Source organism: Crinia signifera, chromosome 4, assembly GCF_055691185.1.
Source record: "Crinia signifera chromosome 4, ASM5569118v1, whole genome shotgun sequence".
Classification (NCBI taxonomy): domain Eukaryota; kingdom Metazoa; phylum Chordata; class Amphibia; order Anura; family Myobatrachidae; genus Crinia; species Crinia signifera.
This window is the reverse complement of record NC_139220.1, coordinates 81,235,500-81,263,195: the sequence shown is the minus strand read 5'-3', so window position 1 is coordinate 81,263,195 and position 27,696 is coordinate 81,235,500. Positions and strand designations below refer to the sequence as shown.

General features: G+C 44.1%; 1 protein-coding gene across 1 annotated transcript in view; it reads right to left on the bottom strand.

The window, feature by feature from the left end:
- Positions 1-27,696, bottom strand: part of LOC146074120 (A disintegrin and metalloproteinase with thrombospondin motifs 2-like) — a 301,085-nt gene that overhangs the window by 175,068 nt on the left and 98,321 nt on the right. Inside the window, exon 4 of the mRNA XM_083181900.1 lies at positions 7,830-8,032. Within this exon, the coding sequence (XP_083038026.1) occupies positions 7,830-8,032 (203 nt within the window). The remainder of the gene's footprint in view (positions 1-7,829; positions 8,033-27,696) is intronic.

Genomic DNA, 27,696 nt, shown 5'->3' with positions numbered 1-27,696 from the left:
GGACCCCTAAAGGTGGGAGAATATACCTGAAACACAAAACCAGCCTTACTGGCAAAAGATATGAGCAGAGCTGGTAAAAGGCTAACCTAAGTCTAAACTAAAGAAACAGGCTGGGCAGCCAAAAATGACAACAGAGAAAAGGGCTAATTGCCACAAGAACTGATAATAACAAAAGCCAGGCTCCACAGCAGCACTTACGTGACCCTAGGAGAGGGAAATGGGCAGAAAGGATCCAGGCACTGGGTAGCTGGACCAGAAACTCAGGGAGGAACAGAAGCTGGGACCAGAAAAACAGCTGAGCATTAGCTATAACCGGTGCCATATTGCCTGCAGCCATCCCTTAAAAGGGATGGTGCAGCAAATAAGCAGCGGCCTACATGACCCGGCCCCCGGCTCCTAATTCTGCTCAGGTGGCCGAGCGCGCGTCCCTCGGCGTCCCCTGTTGCCCGGCAACTGCTGAGCGGCTGCTGGGGAACGCGACGGTTCCTGTCAGCGTCTCCCTGTCGGGCGGAAGTGACGCGCGGACGCTCGGAGGTGCTGGGCGGAAGCGCTGTGTGCAGCCCTCCGGCACTAGACCCCGAGGCCGAGCGTCCGCAGCCCTAACAGGGCCTCTATACACCTACAGTATGTAGATATTCCTTTAAAAACAAGACATTTGCATCTGGAATAGTCATTTATCAACAGTGTTTTTCTTTAAAAAATAAGGACATTTCTAAGTGACCCTAAACTTTTGAACAGTAGTGTATATATATCTCCATCCATCCAAGGTCATTCAGCACTCGATGGGTTAATGTAGCAGCAAGCTTCAGTGCTTCTCCAGAACAAATTGCACTCTGAGACTGGAGTAGTAAAAAGCAAAATAAACTCTCATATTTAGGATGCCATTCCACCAAATATATTTTCGGGGAGTTCCCCCTGTCCTCAGGACCAAAAATATAACAGCAAAGTGCAAATCGAAACATAAGCAAAAAAAACAAGTGCAACCCAATCAAATACCCTTCCTTGTAAGGTACTGCCGCTGCTAGAACACATCTGAATGGAAGTAAGCCTACTACCAGGTTTTTCCCTTAATTTTTTTTTTTTACGAAAAAATAGGGCTTATTTTCGGGGTAGCATTTATTTTAATTAACATGTCCCCGATTCCTGCTTTTATCCCCATCATGCCTCCTATTCCTGCTTTTATCCCCACCATGCCCCCAGTCCTGCTTCTACTGAATACATATTATGCCCCTTAGTCCTGCCCCTCACCTTTCAGCACAACTCACGCTTTCCTGTTTTTCAGCCTTCCCGCCACTGCGGTCAATCCGCTCCCGCTTGTGTACCATACAGAAGCAGTGTGGATGGTGCACTGTGACGTCATGCGCAATGCATCCCTGGGACCGGGAGGCTTCAGTGGTACCAGGGCTGCTACCATTCCGCAGCAGCATCCATCATGCAGGGCGGGGGTGAGGTGGATAGAAGGGTCAGAGTAACGGATATTTTAGAGTACGGACTTGGGAAAATGGGGATTTTGTTAGGGCTTATTTTCGAGATAGGTCTTATTATCGGGGAAACATGGTATATATACATTATATACATACATACATACACACACACACGCACTATAGAGACAACCCTAACCATTATACCAAAATGGACTGTAATGGCATTGTATTCAGATACATATACAAGTTGAGTATCCCTTATCCAAATATCCCTTATCCAAATTATTCCTTATCCATAGTTTCCAGAATGTAATTTTTGGTACTTGTGAGTTATCCGGGCGTCCGATTTTTTGATTGTATGCCTTAAGTTAAGGCATACAATCAGATGCGATGCGATGCGATATCGCATCGCATCGCATCGCATCGCATGCGACCATCGGATGCGATGACCCGATTTTTCCATAGGAATCAATGTTAAAATGATTCCTATGGAAAAAGGGGTCCTTTTCATACCCCTACTATCCAAGTGGGCATGGAGTTGGATATAAACCTGTGGCGAGCGTAGCGAGCCACCGAGCCCGAAGCGTGGCGAGCGAAGCGAGCCCCGCGAGGGGACGGTATTCCGTGTCCCCTCGCGGGGCTCGCTACGCTCGCCACGCTTCGGGCTCGGTGGCTCGCTACGCTCGCCACAGGTTTATATCCAACTCCATGCCCACTTGGATAGTAGGGGTATGAAAAGGACCCTTTTTCACATTGAATTCCATGTTAAAATGGACTCAGTCCATTTTAACATTGATTCCTATGGAAAAATCGGGTCATCGCATCGCATCGCATCGCATCCGATGGTCGCATGCGATGCGATGCGATGTCCCGATCCGACCCGATTTAAAAATCGGACGCCCGGATAACTCACAAGTACCTAATTTTTTTTTGCTAAAAGCACTAATGGGACATCTGTAATTGGCATTACTGGGGACATAAGAAAAAGTTTTTTCTTCAGAGCTTACTGCGCCCTGAGCATCAATTGGGAAAATACCAATGAGGGATAGTTTGGTCCCCCAGAACATGGAAATAGAACACAAAGCATGGGTATTCCTAATAGAGCCCAGTCTAGAAATAAATGAGTATATTTACGTATCCGGGGATTATGGAGCAAATGGAAGGGTACATTCACATTCACTTCAACATTTCTTAGAAAGATCTCATATAGAAAAACAGAAACTATATTCATAATATAGTACTGTACGGTTTAAAATCCCTCGCCAGCAGGGATGGTCTGGCAAGAACCGAGCAAAGAAGAGAGGGGCTAAATCTGTAATCTCACATAAATGCTTACATCATCCTGGTGGTATTTCCTCCCATAAAGGTTTATTTGTTGTTGACCAAAGGACCAAGTACCAAACAGATAATTAAAAAGTGGGTATTTTATTATTAAAAAGTATATATAAAATATAAAGGAGCATATACAACAAGATGGAGAAAAGGACTTGTGGACACTACAGCGGGAGAATAGAAAGGCGCCCACATTCAACTCACCACATATAGTTCCAATAGAATTGTGGATACTGCCTCCTTATAAGTAAAACCAACGCGTTTCGACAATGCTGTGGGACATGATATGGAACTGGCACTAAATACAGTATGTGCAAGAAAACTATTGCTTTGCATTCATATTAAGTGCCTGAGATTGCATACTTTGTTTCATGCACAAATAAAATATACTGTAATTGTGTGTATCACATGTGTTTATTGTGTTTATACAAACATAAATGCAAGATACATCAATATACCTAATAGAAATATAAAAATATTCCGAAATAGAGACTAATCCATTATCCAATTCCTCTGGTCCTGAGGTTTTTGGATAAGGGATACTCAACCTGTACTTTAATATGGAGTCGATCTCCATGTTGCAACTATAGCAGCTTCCTCTCCTCTTGGTAGTCTCTCCACAAGATTTTGGAGTGTTTCATGTGGAAATTTGTGCCCCTTCATTTTTAAGGTCAGGCACTGATGTTGGACAAGAAGGCCTGGCTTGCAATCTCCAGTTCATTCCATAAATGATTGATGAGAATGAGGCCAGAGCCCTGTGCGGTCCAGTCAAGTTCTTCCACACCAGAGTCAAACCATATATTTATAGGTCTTGCTTTGAGCACTGGGGTACAGTCATATAAGAATAGAAAAGAGTCTTCCTCAAACTTTTGACACAAAGTTGGAAGCATAGCATTGTTCAAAATGTTTTGGTATGCTGAAGTATTAATACTGCCTGTCACTGGAGATAAGGGGACTAACCCAAATCCTGAAAAACAGCCCCATAGCATTATCCCTCCTCCACCAAACTTCACAGATGGCATAAAAAAGTCAGACAGGTGACGTTCTCCTGGCATCTGCCAACTTAGACTTGCCCATATGACTGCCAAACATAGACGCGTCATGGTTACTTGCTTGGCATTGGACATGGTGATGTCAGGCTTGCATGCAGCATCATCAGCTATGGAAACCCATTACATTAAGCTGCGACTGCACAGTATTAATGCTTACATTAATGCCAGTAGAATTTTGGAACCCTTCAGCGATGGAATAAGAAGAGTGATGGCGAGTTTACGCACCATGAGGATAAGCAGAAGTTGACCCCACTCTGTTTATACATGGTCTTCTGCCTCATGGCAGATTTGCTGCTGTTCCTAAATGCTTCCACTAGGGGCCAGCAATAGCACCAGTAGAATGACTAATGAACAGGGACCATAGATATCGTCATCGCCAGTGTTCTCTCACCAGGGAACACTGGCTCTGACAGCTCGCTCAGTACATAGCGCTACACATGGCTGTGTGCGTGCTGAGCAGTACTGTGTGCTGAGTGATCTGGCATATCTCAGATCCCTCAGCACACTCGCTATGTGTGTAGGCCCCATTACAGATGAACATGGACTATCCAGTATGGATGAAATTTTCATGAACCGGTGGCATCCTATCACAGTACCATGATTGAAGTCATGGTGATGCTCAGAATGACCCATTATGTATCACAAATGGATCCCTGAGCGCCTTTGTGTGCAGCTTTTTCCATTACAATGATTCTTAATCGAAAAATTATATTTACACCGTAATGTAGTATTTTACTGCAAAACACACTGTAATGTTGCATTTCATAAGCAGATACAGCAACAGTTACACACAATATACACAATATAGGCATGCTGCACATCACTTTAGTCAGCTTTAGCTGCTTGTGCATCATAATCATGTTGTTTGTTAATAAGATGCATTGCATGCAAAGACTCCCTGTGCTACAGAGATCATGTTATGGTTATGTGCAACTCGACTTGTAGAGCACCGAGGGCAGATGTGTGACAAAAAAGTTATATGACCAGACTCAAATGTTGGAGAAAGAGTATCTCAGTTCTAATCAGAGCATAGATATCCACGGTATAGATGCAGTTCAGGAGTATTCCATCAGCATGCAGTCTATTACCATCTGGGCTGTTCGTTCTCCAATCATACAGTCAACCAGGATCCTGCTTGGGTCTCTCATTCTTAGTAATCGCTCTGTCCTCGTAGTACAATAATGAAGCTAAGGGTTTTCCCAGCTCATAACGCGTTTCTCTGAAATCAGTGGCTTTCTCAGATTAAGCTCATCTGTACCGGACCAACCATTCGCATAAAATATAGTTTATTATTTTTATTACCCTCCAGCAATAGCTCCTGGTCATTCTGCATATGCAGACCCACCGGGACTCTGCATTAACTTCCTTGTTCTCCCCCTTCACCCCGGACACACAGTCAATAAAAGCGTGCACGTGACAAGTTGACGGTACACATTGTAGTGTGACTAGCGTCACTCGTACGTCCATCGAAGCCCAATATCCTGGCTGTGCACCCTTGCTGGATGCTGCAGAGCCCTCCAGCCATTCTCAGACTCCGCCCACCACTCAGGCCAGTAACACCATAGTCCAGTGTGTGTCTCAGATATTGGTGTGTTAATGACAGAATTTGGGACAAAATAGTACACTGATCGTCATATGTTGGCCAATGTATGTAGTATAAGGTCCTCTTTTTCTGCAAGGCCATGCCCCATTCCTTTTTTGCATTTGTTTCTTTAAGAAAATATGAAATTTGTAAGGGAGACCACCCTTTACCAACTTTATAGTTTTGCCTATGATACTACAGTCTACCTTTAAAATAATATTTTGCCCCTACACACCAAGTATTTGTGCCTGATGTGGGCTAGCTGCCACATTCTCCGATAAGCAATTCTATACGGAATCAAAGATAAATACAGGTACATGCTGCACTCGACCCCTTCATTGTCTAACAATCAACAATGGTGATAATCTGGAGTACAATCTGTACAATGAAAGTATTATTGTGATATATGCAGTCTGGACACTTATGGGCCCCATACATCAGCAATCACAATTTATGGATTTCCAGATACAGGGATTTTTTGGCCAGATAAATGGATTTTACAATCTATCTGACTTTGCCCACACATTACAGATTTATTTCAGTGATCGGCAGATTTTTCCATCTAAAGTTTGCATCTTCATATCTGGAAATTGCCCAATCGATTGCTGTTCATAATGTAAATAGATGAAGAAGACGAATTGGGAATGCCCACACATATAAAAAAGATCTGCAGATAATACCAGATTATTAAACATGTTTAAGCAATCGATTGGCGATTTTGATTGGGATTGCCAAAAGGGGGAGCCCACACATCTAAAATTAATTGTGGCAATCATCTCCATATCTGAAAATTGTCGCAATTAATTGCTGATGTATGGTGCCCTTAATATGCAGGGTTTACTTGAAAAATAAACAGATACAAAATTGAAATCAGGTGACCTCAATAAATAACATTAGTATACTGAAGTCAAGGGAAATGGAAGAATGGTATAAAGTCACATGCATTAGGTCGACCACTAGAGGCCGACAGGTCTTAGACGACACACTTAAAAGGTTGACATGGCTTTAGGTCAACAGTGTAATTAAGTCAACACGAGTATTTTGGTCGACATGGGTTTTTCCCATTTTTCTTGAGCCGTGGAATTTCATGCCTTACCATCCTCTATGGCGTGGAGGGAGAATATAATAGTGATCACAGTGGGCCATGCGAGGGGAAGTGGTGCACTGATAAGGGGTCCATGTTGACTTTGTCATCATTTGGGGGAAAAAATGTGAAAAACCCATGTCGACCTTTTGAATGTTGACCTTCCCAATGTCGACCTAATGACCCTGTTGACCTAACACCATGTCTACCTTTTGAATTTGTCGACATCCTGTGGTTGACCTAATGATCCACACCCTGGAAGAACATGTGCTATTAAAGGATAAATAATCAGTGCCACTACGTTATCAGTATGAGATGAGTCAGGGCACATCTAACCAAATATGGGTATGTTAGGGTTCATATGAAATAGTCCTTCAACCTGCGAGGGAAATGTATAAGCAGAGTAAGAAAACTCATGTGTCCATTTATTTAATATTTGTGGCTAATTCCCCCAAAACACCAGTTTTGGGGGGTTAGCCATAAGTATTAAGTACCGCCAGCATGCAATCTCTGATACCTGCTGCAATCCCTCCTGTCCCGCCTGCAGCAGCACCCCCATAAGTTTTGGGCTGCATCGCATTGAATTCTGCAGCTACTGCCATTCTGAGATGGTGGTAGCCCATTGTAGCCTATGGGCTACTTACCGCAATGCCAGGAAGGCAGCAATGGTTGGAGCCCTTGTCCCTGCCCAGACATAAATGTACCCGTTAGGATCACATATTGCAGTGCACAGCCCTGCCTCTCCTCTAGTTCTCTTGTTTATCTCCAGATCCTCCTCCCTGCACACATCATACTATTGCAGATACCCTGGACCCCCATGATCACACAATACTGTAGCACTACCCTACAGCCCACTCCCTGCACATTACACAACCACCCCTACCTTGCACCCCTTCCTGTACACACACACACACACACCACTACCTTGCACCCCTCTCCCTGTTCCGACTACATTACACTAACTTCACTACCCTTAACACACTACACTACCACCACTACCATGGGCCCGCCTCTCTGCGAACACTTCACTATTGCAGCTACACTTCACCAACCCTCCCCTTTGATTTCTAGACTCAGCAATTCCAATTATACATATGTTACATTATGTTGCACAGGACTATGTTGTATTTTGTACAGGGCATTGCTCTTAGTAATCACAAACACATCCATACATACACACTCTTTATTGGTTGGACAAACCTCTGGTGGCAGGCCAAACACCCTCTGAAGACCAGCCACACCCCTAAACATGGACCATTACAAATGCATTCCCCTGGTGGGCCCTTTATGCCCCAGTTCCTCCACACTATTGAGATCATGTTTTTGCTTAACAAATCAAAAGTTAAATGACTCACAATATTTAAAAGTGTCAAAAGATATTTCTGTACATATTCTTTTCCATGAAATCGTACAACGGAGTCATCAACTCCCAATAGGACTTCTAAGTTGTAATCATTGTCACTTGCGTGTCTACGGTGTCTCTTTCGTGTACTGTTGATTTGATTTTCGATATTGTCAATCATATTTTCCAGGATATTAGAGGTAAGTTGGCCATGCTCTGAAACGAAACAAAAACAAAAAAAGCATTAAAAAAATGAAAGCAAAATTAATATATTTTAAAATGTACTACAACAGGGGTGGGCAATAAGTGTCCCTCCAGCTGTTGATGAATTACACCTCCCACCATGCATTGCCTTAGTTTTGCTATTTGGCCATGCTGAAACTGATGCAAAGCATGCTGGGATGTGTAGTTCATCAACAGCTGGAGGGCCGCTTATTGCTGAAATGCTTGGTGTCCAATGCAAGAATCTTGGCAGGCAAAATTGGGGAACTAGAAACCCTGGCCACAAGCAATGATTATGATATAATTGGTATAACACAAACATGGTGCAACGAGTCACACCATTGGGCTATAAACATGGAAGGATACACCCTTTACAGAAAAGACAGGGAAAGTAGAAGTGGGGCTTGCTTTTATGTAAGAACAAACTTAAAACCATGTGGGAAGGAAATGAGCTCGGGGATAGCTGAGGAAAATACTGAGGCTGTGTGGACAGAGATAACTGAAAATAACAAAAAAATCGAATAAAGTTTTAATAGGGGTATGATACAGATAAACCTAACATTAATGAAAGGGATGAGGCAATTGGTAGATATGGGTCAGGTATTAATTATTGGGGATTATAACTTTGGACAAATGAGACCAGTACCTCAGCTAAAAGCAGTGGGTTCCTATGCTTACTCAAGGATCAGTTTATCACACAATCGGTTGAAACGCGGACTCATAGCTAGGCATTGTTGGATTTAGTATTAACAAATAATATAGATTTAGTTTCAAATACCAAACTAATAGAACATCTGGAAAACAGTGACCATGGTCTCACTGTAAATCAGCTTCTGTAAATCACAACATACTGGATTAGTAGATGGGTAAAAAAGTCTCCATCTTTGCTGATGACATAAAACTAATCAAAGTAACTAGAACAATCAAAGATTTCTTCACGCTTCAGTGCTATCTTATCAAACTAAAAGAGTGAGCAAACAATTGGAAAATGAGGTTTAGTTTGGATAAACGCAAGGTTATGCATCTTGGGAGACATAACCAGTGTGCTAGTTATAACCTAAGTGGGGTTGCATTGGGTATATCAGAACTGGAAAAGGATCTAGGAGTCCAAATATATAACAAACTTGAGTGTAGTGCTCAGTGTCATGTAGAGACAACAAAAACAGGGGGGTTTGTCAATCGCACAGGAAGGTATCGATTATATTGATAGGACCCCTATACACCTATATACATGGTATTATTTATTGATTGTGGGGTGTGCTGCCATTGGACAATGAATAGAATACAATAGGAAGGAAAGAGACCTTGTAGAGGTCTCATGTAGAGACAAACAAGGCCAACAGGATACTGTTGGAGAATTTAAGCTATTTAAAACAGATTGAACAAGTTGGGATTATTTATGCTAGAAAAGAGAGGTTTAAAGGGGAAACATGCTAAACACGTACAAATATATCAGGGGCATATATAAGGAACTGTCGCAATCATTTTGCTTTGAGGAAAGACTCTAGGACATGTGACCATGAGTTTAGACTAGAGCCGTGATTCCCAAACTGTGTAGGAGTGCCTCAGATTGGTTATCCAGGACCAATGCAAATTACTTCTTGTCATTGTAATAAGCAAAACTAGTGATAGTAGCTGCCAATCATAATATATGTATAGGAACAAGTGAATCCTGTCCCTCCCCACATAATTAAACTTAATGATGACATATAAAAAAATTTACTTAATTTAATTTCTTTTTTTCCCTAAATTTCTCAATAAGAAACATTTATTCTAGGGGTGCCCTGAAAAAACATCTAAAACTTGAGGGTGATGTGATTCAAAAAGTTCTGGAACCCCTGGACTAGAGGAAAGATTGGTACTTGTGTATTATCATGGCGCCTTATATTAACATGCGATGCGATGCGATTTTACCCTTCCCGCTCCATGTCATTCCCGCCTCCTGTCACATCTTGTCAGAAATTCACTCTGAGGTGATTTTCTGTGCTGAAAAGAGGTGTTTTTCAAAGCTAGTGATTTTTCAGAGTTTTCCAGTTATTTCGACTGTGATTTGCATTAATTTCGATGAGATGGCAGCATCATCAATGAGCCTATTCACGCTCCCTCAGACTGAGGAGGACGCTGTCCATTTTTTCCAGGAGCATCACCTGCTGCCAGTGACAGCTACGTGCACGAGTGGGCACCCCATGCACTTGTCCATCAAGGAGTGCATGTGGAGGTGCCACATAAAAGCATGCCGGCAAAAGGTGAGCCTGAAAGCGGCCCATTTCTTCCCGGGGTGCCACTTGTCATTCTTAATGCTTGTGAGGTTAATTTATTCCTGAGGAGTTGACCTCAGTAGAGTATTGCCAGCGTGAGCTGAACATGTCGAATAAGACTGTGGTGCTGTACAACGCTTGGATGCGGGAGGCGTGTACAATGATGGCACAGCCGCAGCACCATATTGGTGGCCCGGGACAGATCGTCAAGGTAGACTAAAGTATGTTTTCAAAGTAATGTTGGTCGCGTTTTACCGCAGCAATGGGTGTTTGGATACATCGAACGAGAAACGGGGCAGTGCTTCATCACCATTGTACAAAAATGGGACGCGAGCACTCTTATGGCCGCCATTAACACTAACATTGAGCCCGATACCACCATGTACAGTGATTGTTGGCGGGCATATACTGTAGCACGTAGGAGTTGGAACGGGCAGGATACCCAGAAACAGGTGTGCACACACAAACAATCGAGCGTCTTTGGGGGTCCGCAAAATGGAGAAACAAGGGGCAACATGGCACAGCACGCCATCATTTGGATTCTTACTTACAAGAGTTTATGTGGCGCAAATGTTTGGCAGCAGATAAGCCCTTTGAAAGAATCTTACATGCCCTGACTCTGCTCCCAAAGGCAGATTGACTGTTCTTTTACTCTTCTCATTTGTTACTGTTCCTATCATTGTTATTGTTCTTATTTTTCATTGTTTTTTTTCATTATTGTCATTATTGATTGTTATATGCTATTTCATCATAAAGTTTTTACTAAATTAGACCAGTTATTCATTAACACACGTCGTCAGATGAATGATATCACTGGTGTGAATGTGTCCAGAACACCCCCCCCCCCCCCCATTATCCACGTCATCCTGAAGCGTAGCGAGCGCAGCGAGCCCCGCGAGGGACGGCGGAACGCGTCCTCCGACCTTTTCATACCCCCACTATCCACAATTTTAGCGTGACGAGCACACGCGGATTACTTTACATGTATTCTGCGTCCCCTCGCCATGCTTTGGGCTCGGTGGCTCGCCACACTCTATAAAGTCAACTCCACGCCGACGTGGATAGTGGGGGTATGAAAAAGTCGGTGGACGCATTCTGCCGCCACTCGCCATGCTTTGGGCTGACGTTGATACTGGGGGTGATGCAAAACAATGCCAGAAGTGCTTGCATCACATGTCATAGTAAGCACCCATCTGATGGCATGGGTGTTTGTACAATGAAATATCGCATTGCATCGCATCCCATCGCATTTGGTGCCATGCAATCCTTTGCGATATTTAATTGTATAAGCACTCCTGTGCAGTTAACATGGATATCGTATCGCATCGCACACCACAATAGACGGTACACAATGCGATTTTCCTATGCAGAATAGCCCACTAAGCTATTTGCTTAGTGGGCGCCGTGAAAATACACAAGAACCGAAAGATTTTGATCCCTTAGAAGGAAATTGTTTTTTGTACGGTCAGGGCAGCCAATTTGTGGAACTCTCTTTCTGGAGAGGTTGTGTCGGCAGATAATAAATGTTTAAAATAAGGTGGACAAACATCTATTGAGTAAAAACATCCAGGTGTACAAACAACAATCATAATCTGTCTTTAAATAAATAACACAACATATAATAAGGGACGTAGCAAATAGATCATACACACTAACCAAGGTTGAACACGATGGACACACGTCTTTATTCGGCCTTAACTACTATGTAATAATGTCAACCATACAGTATGTTGACCTGGACAGTGTGTCAGCTATCCAGATACCATGTATTTGTGGCAGATTTCCCCAAGCTAGAATAATTATTGTACCATTTCTGGAGTAATTGAATCACTTTATGATCAATACAATGTTTTGTAGGACATATATACACATAATTAGTTTTGATTAATTTAAGTATTGTTAAAAGTGAAACTAAAGCTGGGTATACACCTACAGATTATCTGTCCAATCTGTCTGATTGGAACAAAAAGATGGTAATGTATGGGAGCAGAGGACAATCAACCATTTTCTCCCAAACACTGAAAAATGAACAAAAACAATTGTTTGGATAAATTTGTTAAATTAATTTAATAAATTTGTCTGAATTACCATTGTCTGTTTTCCAGCATTTGGGAGCAAATGTTTGCTTATCATTTATTACCAGATTTCTGTTCCCACCAGACAGATTGGATAAATAAATCTTTAGGTGTGTACTTAGCCTAAGGGGCATTGCCGTAACTAGATATTTTGGTGTCCTATGCCAGAAAGTGAATTGATTCCCCTCCCCCCACCCCATAGTCAAAACAGGTACAGTGAGTGGTGAAGGTGTGCACCAAAAATTTTGGAGTGTGGCTTTACGGGAAGGGGGCATGGCCACATTATAGTACCAATTCACATTACACCACACAGTTGTGCCACTTGTACACACTGCGCCAAATAGAGTTCCTAAAGATATGCAATAAACTCCCCTGGTACAAGTAGTAATAGAGGTTCTAGCTGTTCTAAGGGACTCTATAAAGGTGCACATTGGCAGGACTCCCCACAAACACTACCAGTACTTTCCTTTTTTCTTCTGCCACCACACTGCAACATCGCTGCTATCCTGCATTCCCCCTCCCCGCACAAACTATCATCACTACCTTGTACCCACTACATTAACATTCTCTCTGGCCAGATTTATTCTTCATGTAAGAGCTGGCTCAGTGGTCAGCAGCTGGGAACAGATGACAGCGAAGTGAGTAGGCGAGTATTTCATTTTTGTGTTCTCCCTCACACACAGCTGGGTTTTCAAAGCAGAAAACATACCATGCAGCACACATTAGTAATATTCTCCCCCATATACACACACTGCCCCCCCTCCCAGCACCCATTAACATTTCATTCCTCCCCCTCCCACCACCCCTTAATACGCGATCCCCCAATTCCAGCATACGTTTCTATGCCATTCCTCCCCACCTGTGAGCTCACATTACTGACTCTCCCCCTCCCTGCACACATTATGGACACCCCACCCACGTTCCCAGCACACATTGCTGACACCCCAAACACTCTTCCAGCACACATTACTGACACCCCAATCACTCTCCCAGCACATGTTACTGACACCCAATCACTCTCCCAGCACACATTACTGGCACCCAATCACTCTCCCAGCACACATTACTGGCACCCCCCCCCCCCCCCCTCAATCTCCCAGCACACATTACTGACACTGCCCTCACTCTCCCAGCACACAGTAGTGAGGCCCTATCACACATTACAGACACCCCCCATCCCAGCACACATAATGACACCCCAAACACTCTCCCAGCACACATTACTGACATCACAATCACTCTTCCAGTACATTACTGACACCCAATCACTCTCCCAGCACACATTACTGACACCCCCCCTCACTCTCCCAGCACACATTACTGACACCCCCTCACTCTCTCCCAGCACACATTACTAACACCCCCTCACTCTCTCCCAGCACATACTAGTGACACCCTATCACACATTACAGACACCCCCATCCCAGCACACCTTACACACCCCCTCCCTAGTTATCTCCAGCAGGACTTGCCTGACCCTCTACTGTGTGCTGTGGGATGGTTGGGTGTAAATGGGGTCTATGGGGCTGAGCTCCTCCACTGCAGCATGTGACTTCCTTTGTAAATCAGTGAGGAGAAAGAGCATGGTTAGGGGAGGGGGCGGAGAGAGGGGAAGGAAGGTTGGAACAAGGGGCCAAATGGATGCTCACCACGCTTCGCGCACAGTGGCTCGCTCTGCTTTGCTCGCCACCTGGTTACTATAGGCAACCAGTGGTGGCGTGGAAATTGAAGGAGCAAGCCCCCCAGCCTTGTTCCTCCCCCTGGGTGTGAAAGGTCTTTTAGCCCACTACAACTTAGCAACTACCGAAAGAGCATTGGTGCTCCCTGGGGAGAGGAGAGGATAGAAAAGTTGGGGTGGCGACTGTCATCAAGCATGAGAGGGGCAGCAGGGATGAGCAGGTTGTGGGGGGGGGGGGGGGATAGTGCAGCCAGCGCCACTGCTGGCTGTCATACAGTGGGACAGGAGCCGTCTGCAGCACACAGCAGTAAGGTCCAGTAGCAGAGCGAGGAGAGCCCCTTCATGGTTTGCAGACCTTGCTGAGGGGCCCTGGGTGTGTGCAAGCAGATGCGCCCACAGTGTAGATGTGCTGTGGGCATGGCACTGGTGGTGCACACCTAGATTTGGCCCTGCTAAGGGATCTAGTTACTGTACTAACTCTCCTCTCTCTTGTCCCCACTGTTTTGTACCAGTCAGCTCTATACGCAAGATGAATGTTGATAATGCCCATTACAGCAACTCTATTTAAAAATAATTCTATGGATGATTAGAACAGGGACACATATACTACATTACTTTTTTTTGTAATATGAATAACTGACACTACTGTGCAGTGTAATGTGAATTGATACTATTCTGTGGCCATGCGCCTTTTCCACAAAGTCATGCCTCCTTTTTTGCATGGAAGGACGGGCACCAATTCGTTTTCTGGCACAGGCTCCAGACTGTCAAGTAACCACCTTGACCCTGCAACCAGGGCCGCCGAGAGTCAGGGGGGGCGGGTACATTTTACCTGGGCCCGGGCCTGCAAGGGGGGCCCGGGTCCGGACACACACTTTAAAATATATTTTTTGGGCTGCGGGTGCGTCGGGAGGACAAGGACCTGTCCGCATGCCCGCCCATGTGTCCGGCCACCCGCCCGCTCATGTGTCCGGCCACCCGCCCATCAGCTGCGGCTGCCCCTGCCTTCCCCTGTCTGTCCTTCCCCTACACATGGAGAGACAGACGCTAGAAGTCATAGTTCACCTCTAGCGTCTGACAGGAAGCACAGCTCTGCACTTCCTGGTAACGCTGCAGAGCTGTGCTTCCTGTCAGAGACGCTGGAAGTGAAAAATGACTTCTAGCGTCTGTCTCTTTGTGCGCAGGGGAAGGCAGGGTAAAAGCAGGGGGCAGCAGCAGCTGACGGGCGGGTGGCCGGGTACATATTAACCCCTTGGCAACGAGCTAGAACCCCTGGCAATGGAAATAAACCCCCCTTGGCAACAAGCAAGAACCCCTGGCAAAAAATATTAACCCCTTGGCAACATTTAATAACCCCTTGGCAATGAGCAAGAACCCCTGGCAATGGACATTAACCCCCCTTGGCAACAAGCAAGAACCCCTGGCAACGTACATTAACCCCCCTTGGCAACAAGCAGTAACCCCTGGCAATTTTTGACGCATGCCTGCGGCAAGCACATATATTCCTTTCTCCACTGCTGTAGTTGGGAGGTATGCATTAGGTGTGAGGGGTATTGCAATGTGTGGCATAATGTGTCAGGGGCATTACAGTGTGCAGCATAGTATCAGGCATTATGGTGTGCTGCATCATGTTTCAGAGAAATGGCGGTGTGTGGCATAATGTATCGGGCATTACAGTGGACAGCATATTTCGCTGGGGCATTACGGTGTGCGGCATAGTATTAGGGGCATTGTTCAAATTTTAGGTTGGAGACCACTGGACTAGGAGAGCAGGCATGGGGTTAGCTGTGTCCATGCACCAACTCACGCATTTGCATGTGCAGTCTAATGCCGGGCAGCTTCTGAGCACTCGCTCAGACACTGCCCGGCTGTTCCCGACCTGGCGTGCGGCCTTCGCTGTGTGATTCGGTCATAGGTCATGCTGCGCAGGCCGCAGCGCTGACCACCAGTGCCGGAACCTGGGGACATTTGTAACAGCACTACTGGGGACATGATATGTAACTGACACTATTGGGGACATCTGCAACAGCACTGCTGGGGACATCTGTAACAGCACTACTGAGGACATTATATGTAACAGCACTACTGGGGACATCTGCAACAGCACTGCTGAGGACATGATATGTAACTGGCACTAAATATGTGCAAGACACTGACTTTGAATGCCAAGCAATCATTACCTGAGATTGTACACAAACATTGCTTCGTGTTTTGAAACCTTGTTTTATGCACAAATAAAATATATTTGTGTGTATCTCATGTGTTCGTTTATACAACATAATGCACGATACCTCAAGATACATCATTGAAATATAAAAAATTTCTGAAATACGGAACAATCCGTTATCCAAAATTCTTCAGTTTAACAGTGTCTAGGTCGACAGTCAAAAGGTCAACATGGGATATCTCACTGTTTTTTACCTGAATGTCAACACAGTCGACATGGACACAGTTTAAAGTGTACCGCATCCGCTCGCTATGCGTGGGGCACAGTGCCTCGCTACGCTCGGCATATTATTATATTCTCCCACGATGCCCTAGTGGATGGTAGGGCATGAAATACCACCTGTCGGCACATGTCGACTCAAAAATCAGTGAAAAACCCCATGTCGACCTTTTGACTGTTGAACTAATGACCTGTCGACCTAACGACCTGTCAAACTAATGACCTTTCGACCTAGAACCATGTCGACCTTTTCCCTTGTCGACCTAGACCCATGTCAACCTTTTTCCATGTAGACCTAATGGTGTCAACCTAATGACTGTCGACCATCATGCTGTAGACCAAATGACAGCATCCCGGATACTCAATCTGTAGTACTTTCCCTAACAGTTTTACGTCCAAAGATTATAAGAACTTAAGAGGCATATACACGGAGCAAATTTGTGCTATTTTCTAAGCAATCTGACTAGATTGCTTAGAAAGTAAGCACAGATCTCTCCGTGTGTATGCTCCAAGAGGTTAAATATCTCTTGCTAACTAAATCAGTGCATGCAGTCAAAATCTAGTCAGATTGCTTAGCAAATGACTGCAAATCTCTCTGTGTGTACAGAATGAGAGATACTGATCGCAATCTCTCATTCTGATCAACTACCCTGCCTTTTTTTGCTTAAGCTAAATTGCTTAGCACAAATCTCTATGTGTGTATGCCCCTTTACAGTGTTATTGTGTTATTTGAGTGCCAAGTGAATTTGTCAAAATAGGAGTAAAAATTGCCAAGCAAACATTTTTATTCATCATAACGACCTGTAATGTTACCTTATATAGGAAATATTATCTTTTTTTACACAACATTTTTCATTTTAATGTATAGAACAAATGTGAGCAACGCTGGCATTTTTAGCTGATGTTGTGCGCATCTCTCACAGAGATGTTGGCATTTAAAATGTTATGTTGAAAGAGCTTTGGACAGGGTTGCTGATTCATGTACTGTAGTCCCGAGCTCAGTTCCAGGGCCGTCACTGCATCATTTCATAACCGTGTCATTCATCGCGTCTATTTGGCGCATTTCGTCAACAATTACTTCATCAGTGGATGTGACAACCACTGATGAAGTCATTGTCAATGACGAGTCTCTGCCTCACCACCTCTCTTATATGGCCACCCTTATTATGCATATCTTTATTCTATCCTTGGTGATTGCAATAAACATATTTGTTCAATGAAACTGTGATTACATTTAATGTTCCGCACCCTCTACAGCAGGCCTGGTCAAACTGTGACTCTCCAGCTATTGTAAAACCACACATCCCATAATGCCCTGCCACAAATTTTGCATTCCCTTATAGCAAAACTGTGGTAAGTCATTCCAGTACTTGCAGTTTCACAGCAGTTGGGGAGCCCCAGGTTTGAGAGGCCTGCTCTACAGCCACAGTAGAGACACACAATGGGCCGAAGAGTGATGCCCTTTTGTTCAAGGTCTGAATTTCCGCTTCCCAAATCAACATTAAACTTCTCGGACTACTTCACAGATACAGTATTTATTTATGCTTAGCTCTTGTTTGAGGACTTTTGCTCATAATTATACCACATGAGATGACCATTCACAGTTTATGACTTTACTTCAGCCACAACCCGGCTCTTTAAAAGTATAAAATTTCATTTGACATAAAACTGTTCTTTTTTTCATTGTGTTGCTAAGGCATGTAGTGCAGTAGAAGTCTGAGTTTTTTTCTACAGAATTATCCCATTTGGCATTTTTGCAAAATACACATATTTTAAGCATTATATGTATGCTAGCTGGAATACTAATGAAATCTGTATGTATAACAAATAATACTTTAATAATATAATAAGTCCCCCCATTTGTGGATCTTAGTTTTAAGGTAAACAAATTATATTGTATGTCTGCAATGTTACTAATTAAAAATGCAAACATAGCTATTAATTAGAAACACCCTAACATCTGTCGCCTTGCCACGTCTGAGTGCAAATGGAATTTTCGGCTTCTTTGGCACTATGGGCAGTATTCAATGAAAAAGTTCTCCGTGCATGGAGAGCGTTTTATTTCGCTCTCCATGCACTCTCCGTGTTCCGGAGGGATCTCTGCCACTCCTGCTCCCTCTATTCAATGTGGTTAAGACTCGCCGCCACTCGCGGCGAGTCTTAACCCCTGTAGGGAGCAGGGAGCTTTCAGGGAGCCGGAAGCAGCCAGAGAGATTAAAGTCTCCCTGGCTGCTCCAGAGGACTGTGGAGGGGAGGGGGGCTCTCCAGGACCCAGGCTGCACCCCCCTATAGCCAGCGGGGGACCCAGTATTCACTGCACCGTTCGTGCATAGTTACGTTCGGGTGCAGTGAATATATGAATATCTAATGAGCGGCTCGAGCGCTCGGGCCCCCTGCTGGCTGCACTGTGTTAAAAAAAAAAAAAAATGTAAAAAAATATATTTTTTTTTAAATTAAATATATATTCATGTGCTATAAGCACATGAATAAAAATAACATGCCCCTTCACAGGAAAAAAAACCTGATTTTTTTACACCAAAATTTAAAAAAAAAACCTTTACGTTCAAAAGTTCACATTCCAGCTCTCCATCAAAAGATGGAGAATTGCTACACGGAGAGAGACGGAGAAAATCACTTAAAAAGACGGAGAATATTTCACATTGAATAGGGTTGCTCGCTTTTGGAGAGCAAAATGCTCCGTCCAAGGCGAACAAAGCACAAATTCTCCACAAAACACGGAGAACTTTTCTCATTGAATACTGCCCTATGGCTGTGAGGCTTAAAGTGAGAAATGTAAAACAGACACATGATAAAGCCACATTAACAATGAAATAAAAACAATTATCTGGAGAAAAGGTACAGTTCTTAAGGTAAGAGATGGTGTAAGATGAGACTTGGCTCCAGCTGCAACCATTCCACCTGACAAACAGAATATCTTACTACTCTATCTTCACCAATTTGTCACAAAATGACTACAACATATTCATCTGGGTGCATCTCGCAGGTTTCCATTTTTGTTTTTACCACATTGGATTTTCTTTTATGTTTTTTATCACTCCATTCTCTACTTACTAAATCTGGTTTACCCTTTAAAATCACCTTTTCACAATATGAAGGGTAATAATACATCACATTTATTTTTATCATTAATAGTTTTTATTGAAAAAAAAAGACATACGTTTATCAAAAGGGCACTTAATAAAGATGGGAAACTAAGCAGGGGAGGAAAAAAAAGAGAGAGAGGGGGCGGGGGGGGGGGATTACAAGCATAACAACCACAATATAATATTCCATCAGTGCGTACAGTAATATGCAATGATTTTAAAATACAAATTACAAAACACAAACCAATAGAAAGCACAGACAAGGATCAGATTAGGAAGCTTTTGGGAAATACATCTCCATCTATAATGAAATCGGTGACTAAAGCACCAGCGGAGACGAGGCTGAGTACAAGTAGGGTAAATATATGGTCTCCATAGTGAAATTAAAATTAATTATGTTTATGACCTTTCAGCAGAGATGGGTGAGATGGCTGCTTCCATAATTGCGCTTAAGTGGCTCTTGCTGCCATAACAATTTGTCCAAGGACATATAGTTTACAAGGTAAAATAACATCAGGAAACAAATGTAATAATGCAATAGAGGGGGAAGGATAGAGCATAACAAATTACAGTATCTCTTTTCCAAAATGCTCGGAACCTGAATAATTTTGGATAACTGATTATTCCGTATTTCAGAATATCTTTATAATTCAATGATGTATTTTGCGGTATCTTGCATTTATGTTGTACAAACACATCAAACACATGAAATACACAAATATATATTTTATTTGTGCATGAAACAAGGTTTCAAAACATGAAACAAAGTTTAAATACTATCTCAGATACTGAATTGAAATGCCAAGCAATCATTTTCTTGCACATATATAGTGCTTGTTAAATATCATGTCCTCAGTAGTGCTATTACAGATGTCCCCAGTAGTGCCTGTTAAATATCATGTCCTCAGTAGTGCTTTTAGCTAATTTCTGGAATGTATGGTTTTTGGAATAAATTGGATAACGGCTATTTAGATAAGAGATACTCAACCTGTATTAATTAATTTAAAAACATCTAACCAGAATCGCCCAAGAACTGCGAAACACATGAAAAATATGGCATTTCTCATCACACTGGTGCCAGTAGTATCTAGAACAAGTGGGTCAAATAGTTTCTATCTGGAGTTAGATACAACCTATGAAGTAGTATTATTGTATGTGCATCTCAGTGTGGTTTAAATCTGGATATTTTAAGGGACGAGGCATAGATTTTACTCCATTGAGCCGCAGATAATACTATTCCCAGATCCTCTTCCCATCTCTTTTGGGCTTTATATTCAGGTATAAGAGTTAAATCTATAAGTGTCGCATACCAAAAAGATGTCACCCTTGGAATTGGATTAAGAAATATACGTTAAAAATGAAGGAGTCATAGAATTAGTTGTCAAGCAGCTGATGTATACTTTTCCACCAATGTTGTATTTGGAAATAACATAGTAATTCTGGGTCGATATGAAATTTATGTTGTACTGTGGAGAACAGTAGTAGTAGTAGTAGTAGTAGTAGTAGTAGTAGTAGTAGTAGTAGTAGCAGTAGTAGTAGTAGTAGTAGTAATGTGCCATGTAGCAAATTGCCAAACATTTTCACACCACAGGAGGCACACCTCGTGAAACTCAAATTAGGTATGAGTTTAGATAGCTACCTTAAAGTAATGTGTGAATCAACTAACAATTGATGGCACACGTGTGCTCATTTTTCAAGATTTTTCTGTGGCAGTGACCCTAAAACGCAAGGCATTTTTGGCAGACTCACACAGGAGATTTGCCTTGCTGTATCCAGCCAAGTTGCGGGTGACAGACAATGGACGTACCCAGCTGTTTGATGACCCTGATGCCGCAAGAGCACGCCTGATGCCATCGGTTGATTCCCCCAGCTCACCGGTAAATACTTCAGCTTTTTTCACCACATTACTGAAACTCAGTTTCCCCCTACTCTAAACTTTAATTAATGCTATTCCTATGCTTGCTAGATTTATTGTTAATATTGTATGGTTTAAATCCGGTTGATTCTAATACCCCAATCAGAATACACCGCGATAGTTTGGTTTGGGAAAAAATGAAAAATGTTGTCAAAGCTTCATCTGAACCTTATAAATCCTGATCTCTTCTTCATTACTGTTCTGTATAAGTTATATTTATGGACTCAACCTTTGGGCATTGCCTTCTACTCGCTGGGATGGAGGGCTCCCTTGTATGTTTAATATTTGTTTTGATGTTTTTTCCAAGGCTGGAGTAGGAGGACACCACATATTCCTACATCTCTCCCATATCCCCCCCACACACACACACACTCTATAAATATCCTCTCATGGAATGTTTGCGGCCCAAATTCCCCAGTAGAAAGGCGGAGAATCTTAACACATATAAAAAAAAACATAACCCAGATATTGTTCTAATACAGGAGACCCATTGGAAGGCTGATGAGAACTCTACACTCAGAGCCCCATGGATAGCAGAATGCATTTCTGCCTCCTATACCACTAAATCAAGAGGGGTTGCTATACTCTTCTCTAAAAATATTGCCTACACTATAGTTGACACAGAACTGGACCCAGAGGGCAGGTTTCTATTGGTAGACATCTGAATAGGAGACTCAGCATACACCATCCTAAACATATACGCACCTAATTCTCAGACCCCAGACTTTCTCTGTCAAATTTCCCAACTATTGGCACAGCGGAACCACTCCTCAGTAATACTGGGAGGAGACTTTAATATAGTTAAAGACCCCACGTTGGATAAACTTTCCACCCCAAGAAACACCTCCTCTAATATATGGACAGCATTTAACACTTTCCTAACCCAGTCCCACTTGATTGATGCAAGGAGACTATTTCACCCTACTGATAAGACATACACATTTCATTCTGGAGTCCATCACTCATTTTCTCGCATAGACTACATTCTAGTAAGCAGACCATCTTATTTCATCTGTCACCTCAGCGAATATGGGAGACATTTTAATCTTAGACCACGCCCCCATTAAATTGTCCCTTAACCTATCGTCTACAGAGCCTCTACACAGATCTTGGAGGTTCCCCTCATACCTCTTTCAGAAAACTTCTGCCAATATCTAAAACACTACTGGCTGGACTATATGGACACCAATATAGAGCATTGGGACACACTGGTGCTCTTTTGGGAGACCTACAAAGGTCTGTAATGAGGGGACACATAATTTTGTATGTCGCTAAACGAAACAAAGCCTCTAAATCACAATATGACTCCCTTCACACCTACATGACTTCTTGCCTCAATTCTTATATCTCTAATACCACTGAAGATAACCACATAGCCTACCAACAAGCGAAACATCTTCTTAAAGACTTTCTACTCTCACAGGCCCAAAGGCATCTAGACTATACAAAAACTGATACTATAGATGGGGCAACCGTACAGGCCGCTTACTAGCAAACCTCACCAAATCCTTCCATCGTAAAAATCATATCACATCCATAAAACAGACTGGAGACTCCCCTCCCCTGACAAGGACTCACGATATAGTCAATGTGTCAGCGCAGGCGGGTTCTGTGTTCCCGGCTGTGACCGTGGTGGACCAGTGGAGGGCGCTGGAGAGCCAAAGGCAGAAGGTTTGATGTAGGACATACACGGGGAGATCAGGGCACAGCGAACCAGAGAGTTGACGGAGACCAGGAACAGGGGCGCGGAGTCTAACCTGCCAGCGGTATTCACCAGGGAGCCCCGCAAGGAACTTTGGACTTAGCTGCGTCTGACAGGCAGGTCGCGGCCCCCTGCCCTGGTCCTCTGGACGCAGGCAAGGGAGATGATACTGGAGGTAATAATGAAGAAGAAAAGGCAATCTGGAAACTGCGGAGGATTGCACAGGATGTCGACAACTGAGGTAGACTGTGGTGCCGACGGCTGATGGATGGCTCAGGTATATGCTGGAGCAATAGGACGTAGGTGGTAAAGTCTCTATAGAGCACAGCAGCTGAATGTCGACGCTGGTGTCGACGGAGCCAGTCGCGGGTTCAGGACAAGATGGAGACTGTCGCTGAAAGGCTTGGAAGCCAATGGTGGTAATGGCGAGGCACCTGTACTCGACTGCAGAGGTGGAAAGGCAGGAGTCTTCTGGAGATGGATAACCCAGGTAGGTATAGCGGGTGCAGGTAACGCTGGAGAGAAACACAGGGGAGCCTGGAGATCTCGGAGTCTTGGGAACTTCTCTGTCACAGGAGAATACTGAGAGCAGGTAAGCAATTGTTCAAGACAAGGAAGGAAGGCCGCAGACCGGCTTTATCCCCCTTGCTTGTCTGTGATTGGCTGCCGGCTGCAGCACCAATCAATGCTGGAGAAAGGAGCACACACCTTGCTCCAGGTACAGGTGTGTGGGTCAGAGGTGACGTGGATGGACAGCGGGGATTGGTCTGGGGAATCAGCTGACTTGAGAGTGTCATGGCGGCACCCATGCTGCCCGGGAACGGCATGCGCTTGGCAGGGAACTATGGTAACGGACCGCGGGGACACAGGGGACATCGCGCCACACATCAGAAGCCATGCGGATGACAGGCCTCTCACGCAGTACAGACCATCGAGATGGTAATGAGCGATGTTTCCGATGGTGAGATCTGCGGTTTGTGACACAATGCATTTCACACTTTCTACACCACTTTATACTCAGCTGACCCACCTAACTGCACAGGAATAGACCAGCTATTTAGAGACTCCAGGATCCCCTCTCTTTCCCAAACTCAAATAGAAAAACTAGAAACAGACATCACAGCCGAGGAACTTACCCAAGCGGTTTCTTCTCTTCAAACAAACAAATCCCCAGGGCCGGACGGCTTCTCTGGGGAGTATTACAAGATACTACAGCCAGATCTCACTCCGACACTGTTGTAACTTTACCAAACTATCCATAAAACCCAGCCACCTTACCCCAACTTTAATGAGGCCTATACAACCCTAATCCTTAAACCCGTGCGTGAACCCACACAACCAGATTCATACCATCCTATTACTCTCTTAAACGTAGACTTCAAACTCTTATCTAAAATTATGGCAACTAGAGTACAATCCTTCTTCTCAGAAATGATTTTGCCCGCTCAACTGGGGTTTGTTGCAGGGCTACAATCTGTTAAAGGCATACATACTGCAATAGCCTCAGTTGTAGCCTCTAACCTTAAACCTGATGCCCCACACATGTTATTAAGCCTAGATGCCCATAAGGCATTTGAAACAGTCTCCTGGCCCTTTTTATTTCAAACTTTATCTGCTTACTCATTTGGTCCCCACTTTATTAATCTTGTAAAGTTCTTTTACAATACACCATACACTTCACTAATCAATGGAACTAAAAGTACACCCATACTGATGAATAGAGGAACCAGGGATGCCCCCTCTCCCCGATCTTGTTTAATCTCTCCCTAGACCCTTTACTTAGATTAATTGAATCCTGGCCAACTCTGCAGGGAATACGTGTAGGCGATGCGGAAATTAAACTAACCACATTTGCTGACGATGTCCTCATATACATAGCAAACCCTAAAACCTCCTTGCGTCCTCTCTTGGACCTCCTGCGTGACTCGGGTCAGGTATCTGACAAATCCGAAATTCTATAACTAAAACAGGGATTCACACGCCCCTAAATGGGCTGCACAGCTGCCTATGCGATGGGCGAAGGGACGTCTAACTTACTTGGGCATAACCCTGGCCAAAAATATACAAAACTTGTATAAAAATAATATAAGCAAGACCTTGCTAGAGACCTAAATAAAATGGGCCACCTTCAATTGTCCTACTTGGGCAGGACGAATCTCTTGCAAATTATTTACTTTCACAAACTCCTATACCAACTCCAGGTCCTCCCTATCTTATGTAGGGTACACACCAGGGCTACCCGCTCACGATGCACATCGTGAGCGGGTCGTCATTGTCTCGTCAGACCTGCTCACGGTGACGCGGGGGCACGACCCGCTCACGGTGTGCACCGTGAGCGGGTCCGATCCGATGGCGACCCGCACCCGGCTGTATGATCGTCATTGAGATCCTACCTGCAGCAGGTAGGATCTCAATAACGACCGACCGACCCGCGGGACCGCGCATCGGATCGGTATCGGTCCACACCAGGTCAGAAAAGGGCCCAATCAGCACACAATCTACATCCAATTGATCGGAATTGGAACTAGATTGTGGGGATCGGGCTCTAGTCGTCCTGGTGTGTACCCAGCATTACTCACTAAATCGGATATCCTTACTATAACAAAACTGTTCCGCACTTTCATTTGGAATAAAGGGAGAGCAAGAATTGAAATGGTAAAATAAATACAGCCAAAATGGAATGGAGGTATTAATTTCCCGGACATACGGACTTACAATCAAGCAGCAGTATTCAGGTACCTCAAAGACTGGTTACTCACAAACCAAACTTATGCTAATACCACCATAGAACAAATTTTTTTGCCCCATATCTCTTTAGTTGCCTTTTTACACCTAGAAGATAGAGATATTCCCTCAGAAAAGCACCTTAATCCCCTCCTGATGTCGGTCCAAAAACTATGGCTTACAATATGCCACACCTTCCACTTGGATCCACATCACACATTACACCTACCCTTCACACAAAACCCACACTTCCAGGATGGCAATACCCCACCCCTTTTCACAGACTGGAAAAATACAGGCCTATGTAGAGTTGGACAGCTGATAGATTCTCAGACCCACAAACCACTTCCTTTTTTAGAAGCCTCTAAAAATTATCCTATCATAACAACCCTTAATTTAAATTTGGTACTCTTTACCTAGCACGGCGCCCACGATTTTGATTGTGGGCATCGCAGGTAAAAAAATTGCGGGCATCGAATGCACTAAAAATCGCGACCGACTCGATGCCCGCGATTTCCCATAGGGAACAATATTAAATGTCTCAATTGACCCGATTTTCATGTTCAATGCCTCAATTGACCCGATTTTTCCATAGGAAACAATGTTAAATGGCCCACAGAGGCCAAATAGCCACCCTGAAGTGTGAAATGGCCCCCACAATTGTTAACGCCACCCCACGATCAACGTGAACCCGATGCGTGGCGAGCGCAGCGAGCCCGCGAGGGGCGGCGGTACGCGTCCTACGATCTTTTCATACCCCCACTATCCACATCGGCGTGGAGTCGAGAATAGAATAGTGTGGCGAGCGCAGCGAGCCACCGAGCCCGAAGCGTGGCGAGCCCCGCGAGGGGACGCGGATACTTTCACAGGTAAACGCGTCCCTTCGCGGCCTTCACAGGTATCCGAGTCCGCTCGCCATGCTTCGGGCTCGGTGGCTCGCTGCGCTCGCCACACTATTCTATTCTCAACTCCACGCCGACGTGGATAGTGGGGGTATGAAAAGGTCGTAGGACGCGTACCGCCGCCCCTCGCGGGCTCGCTGCGCTCGCCGCGCTTTGGGTTCACGTTGATCGTGGGGTGGCGTTATCAATTGTGGGGGCCATTTCACACTTCAGGGTGCCTATTTGGCCTCTGTGGGCTATTTAACATTGTTTCCTATGGAAAAATCGGGCCAATTGAGACATTTAACATTGTTCCCTATGGGAAATCGCGGGCATCGCGTCGGTCGCGTCGCACCCGATTTTTTAGTGCATTCAATGCCCGCGATGGGCGCCGTGCTAAGTAAAGAGTACCTTAAATTTTCTCCAAGCCCAATCATACACGGACAAAATCTCCAAATTATCCCGGAAACAGATTGGAATAACGATCTCGACAACGTACTTAGAGCCCCCACCCCCCTCTGCCTAAAAAAGCAATCTCAACCTATTATAATTTTCTTAGAAAAACTATAGACTATTCAACACAAAAAACAGGCCTAAACCAATGGTTAGAACATTTTCCCTCCTTAACAACAGATATACTATTAAAAACATTACAGACTTCAATTGCCATCTTTCCAATGGCTAAATTTACAGAAATGTATCTTAACATCTTTCATCGGTCATATATATCTCCCTCATGGGGCTTCGAAATGCAAATCTTAGACTCCCCCAAGTGCCCCAAATGTAACCACCCTCAGGCAGACCTATACCACTGTTTTTGGGCTTGTCCATTGGTTAAAAGATTCTGGGTACAGGTCCGAGACTTTGCCAATGAA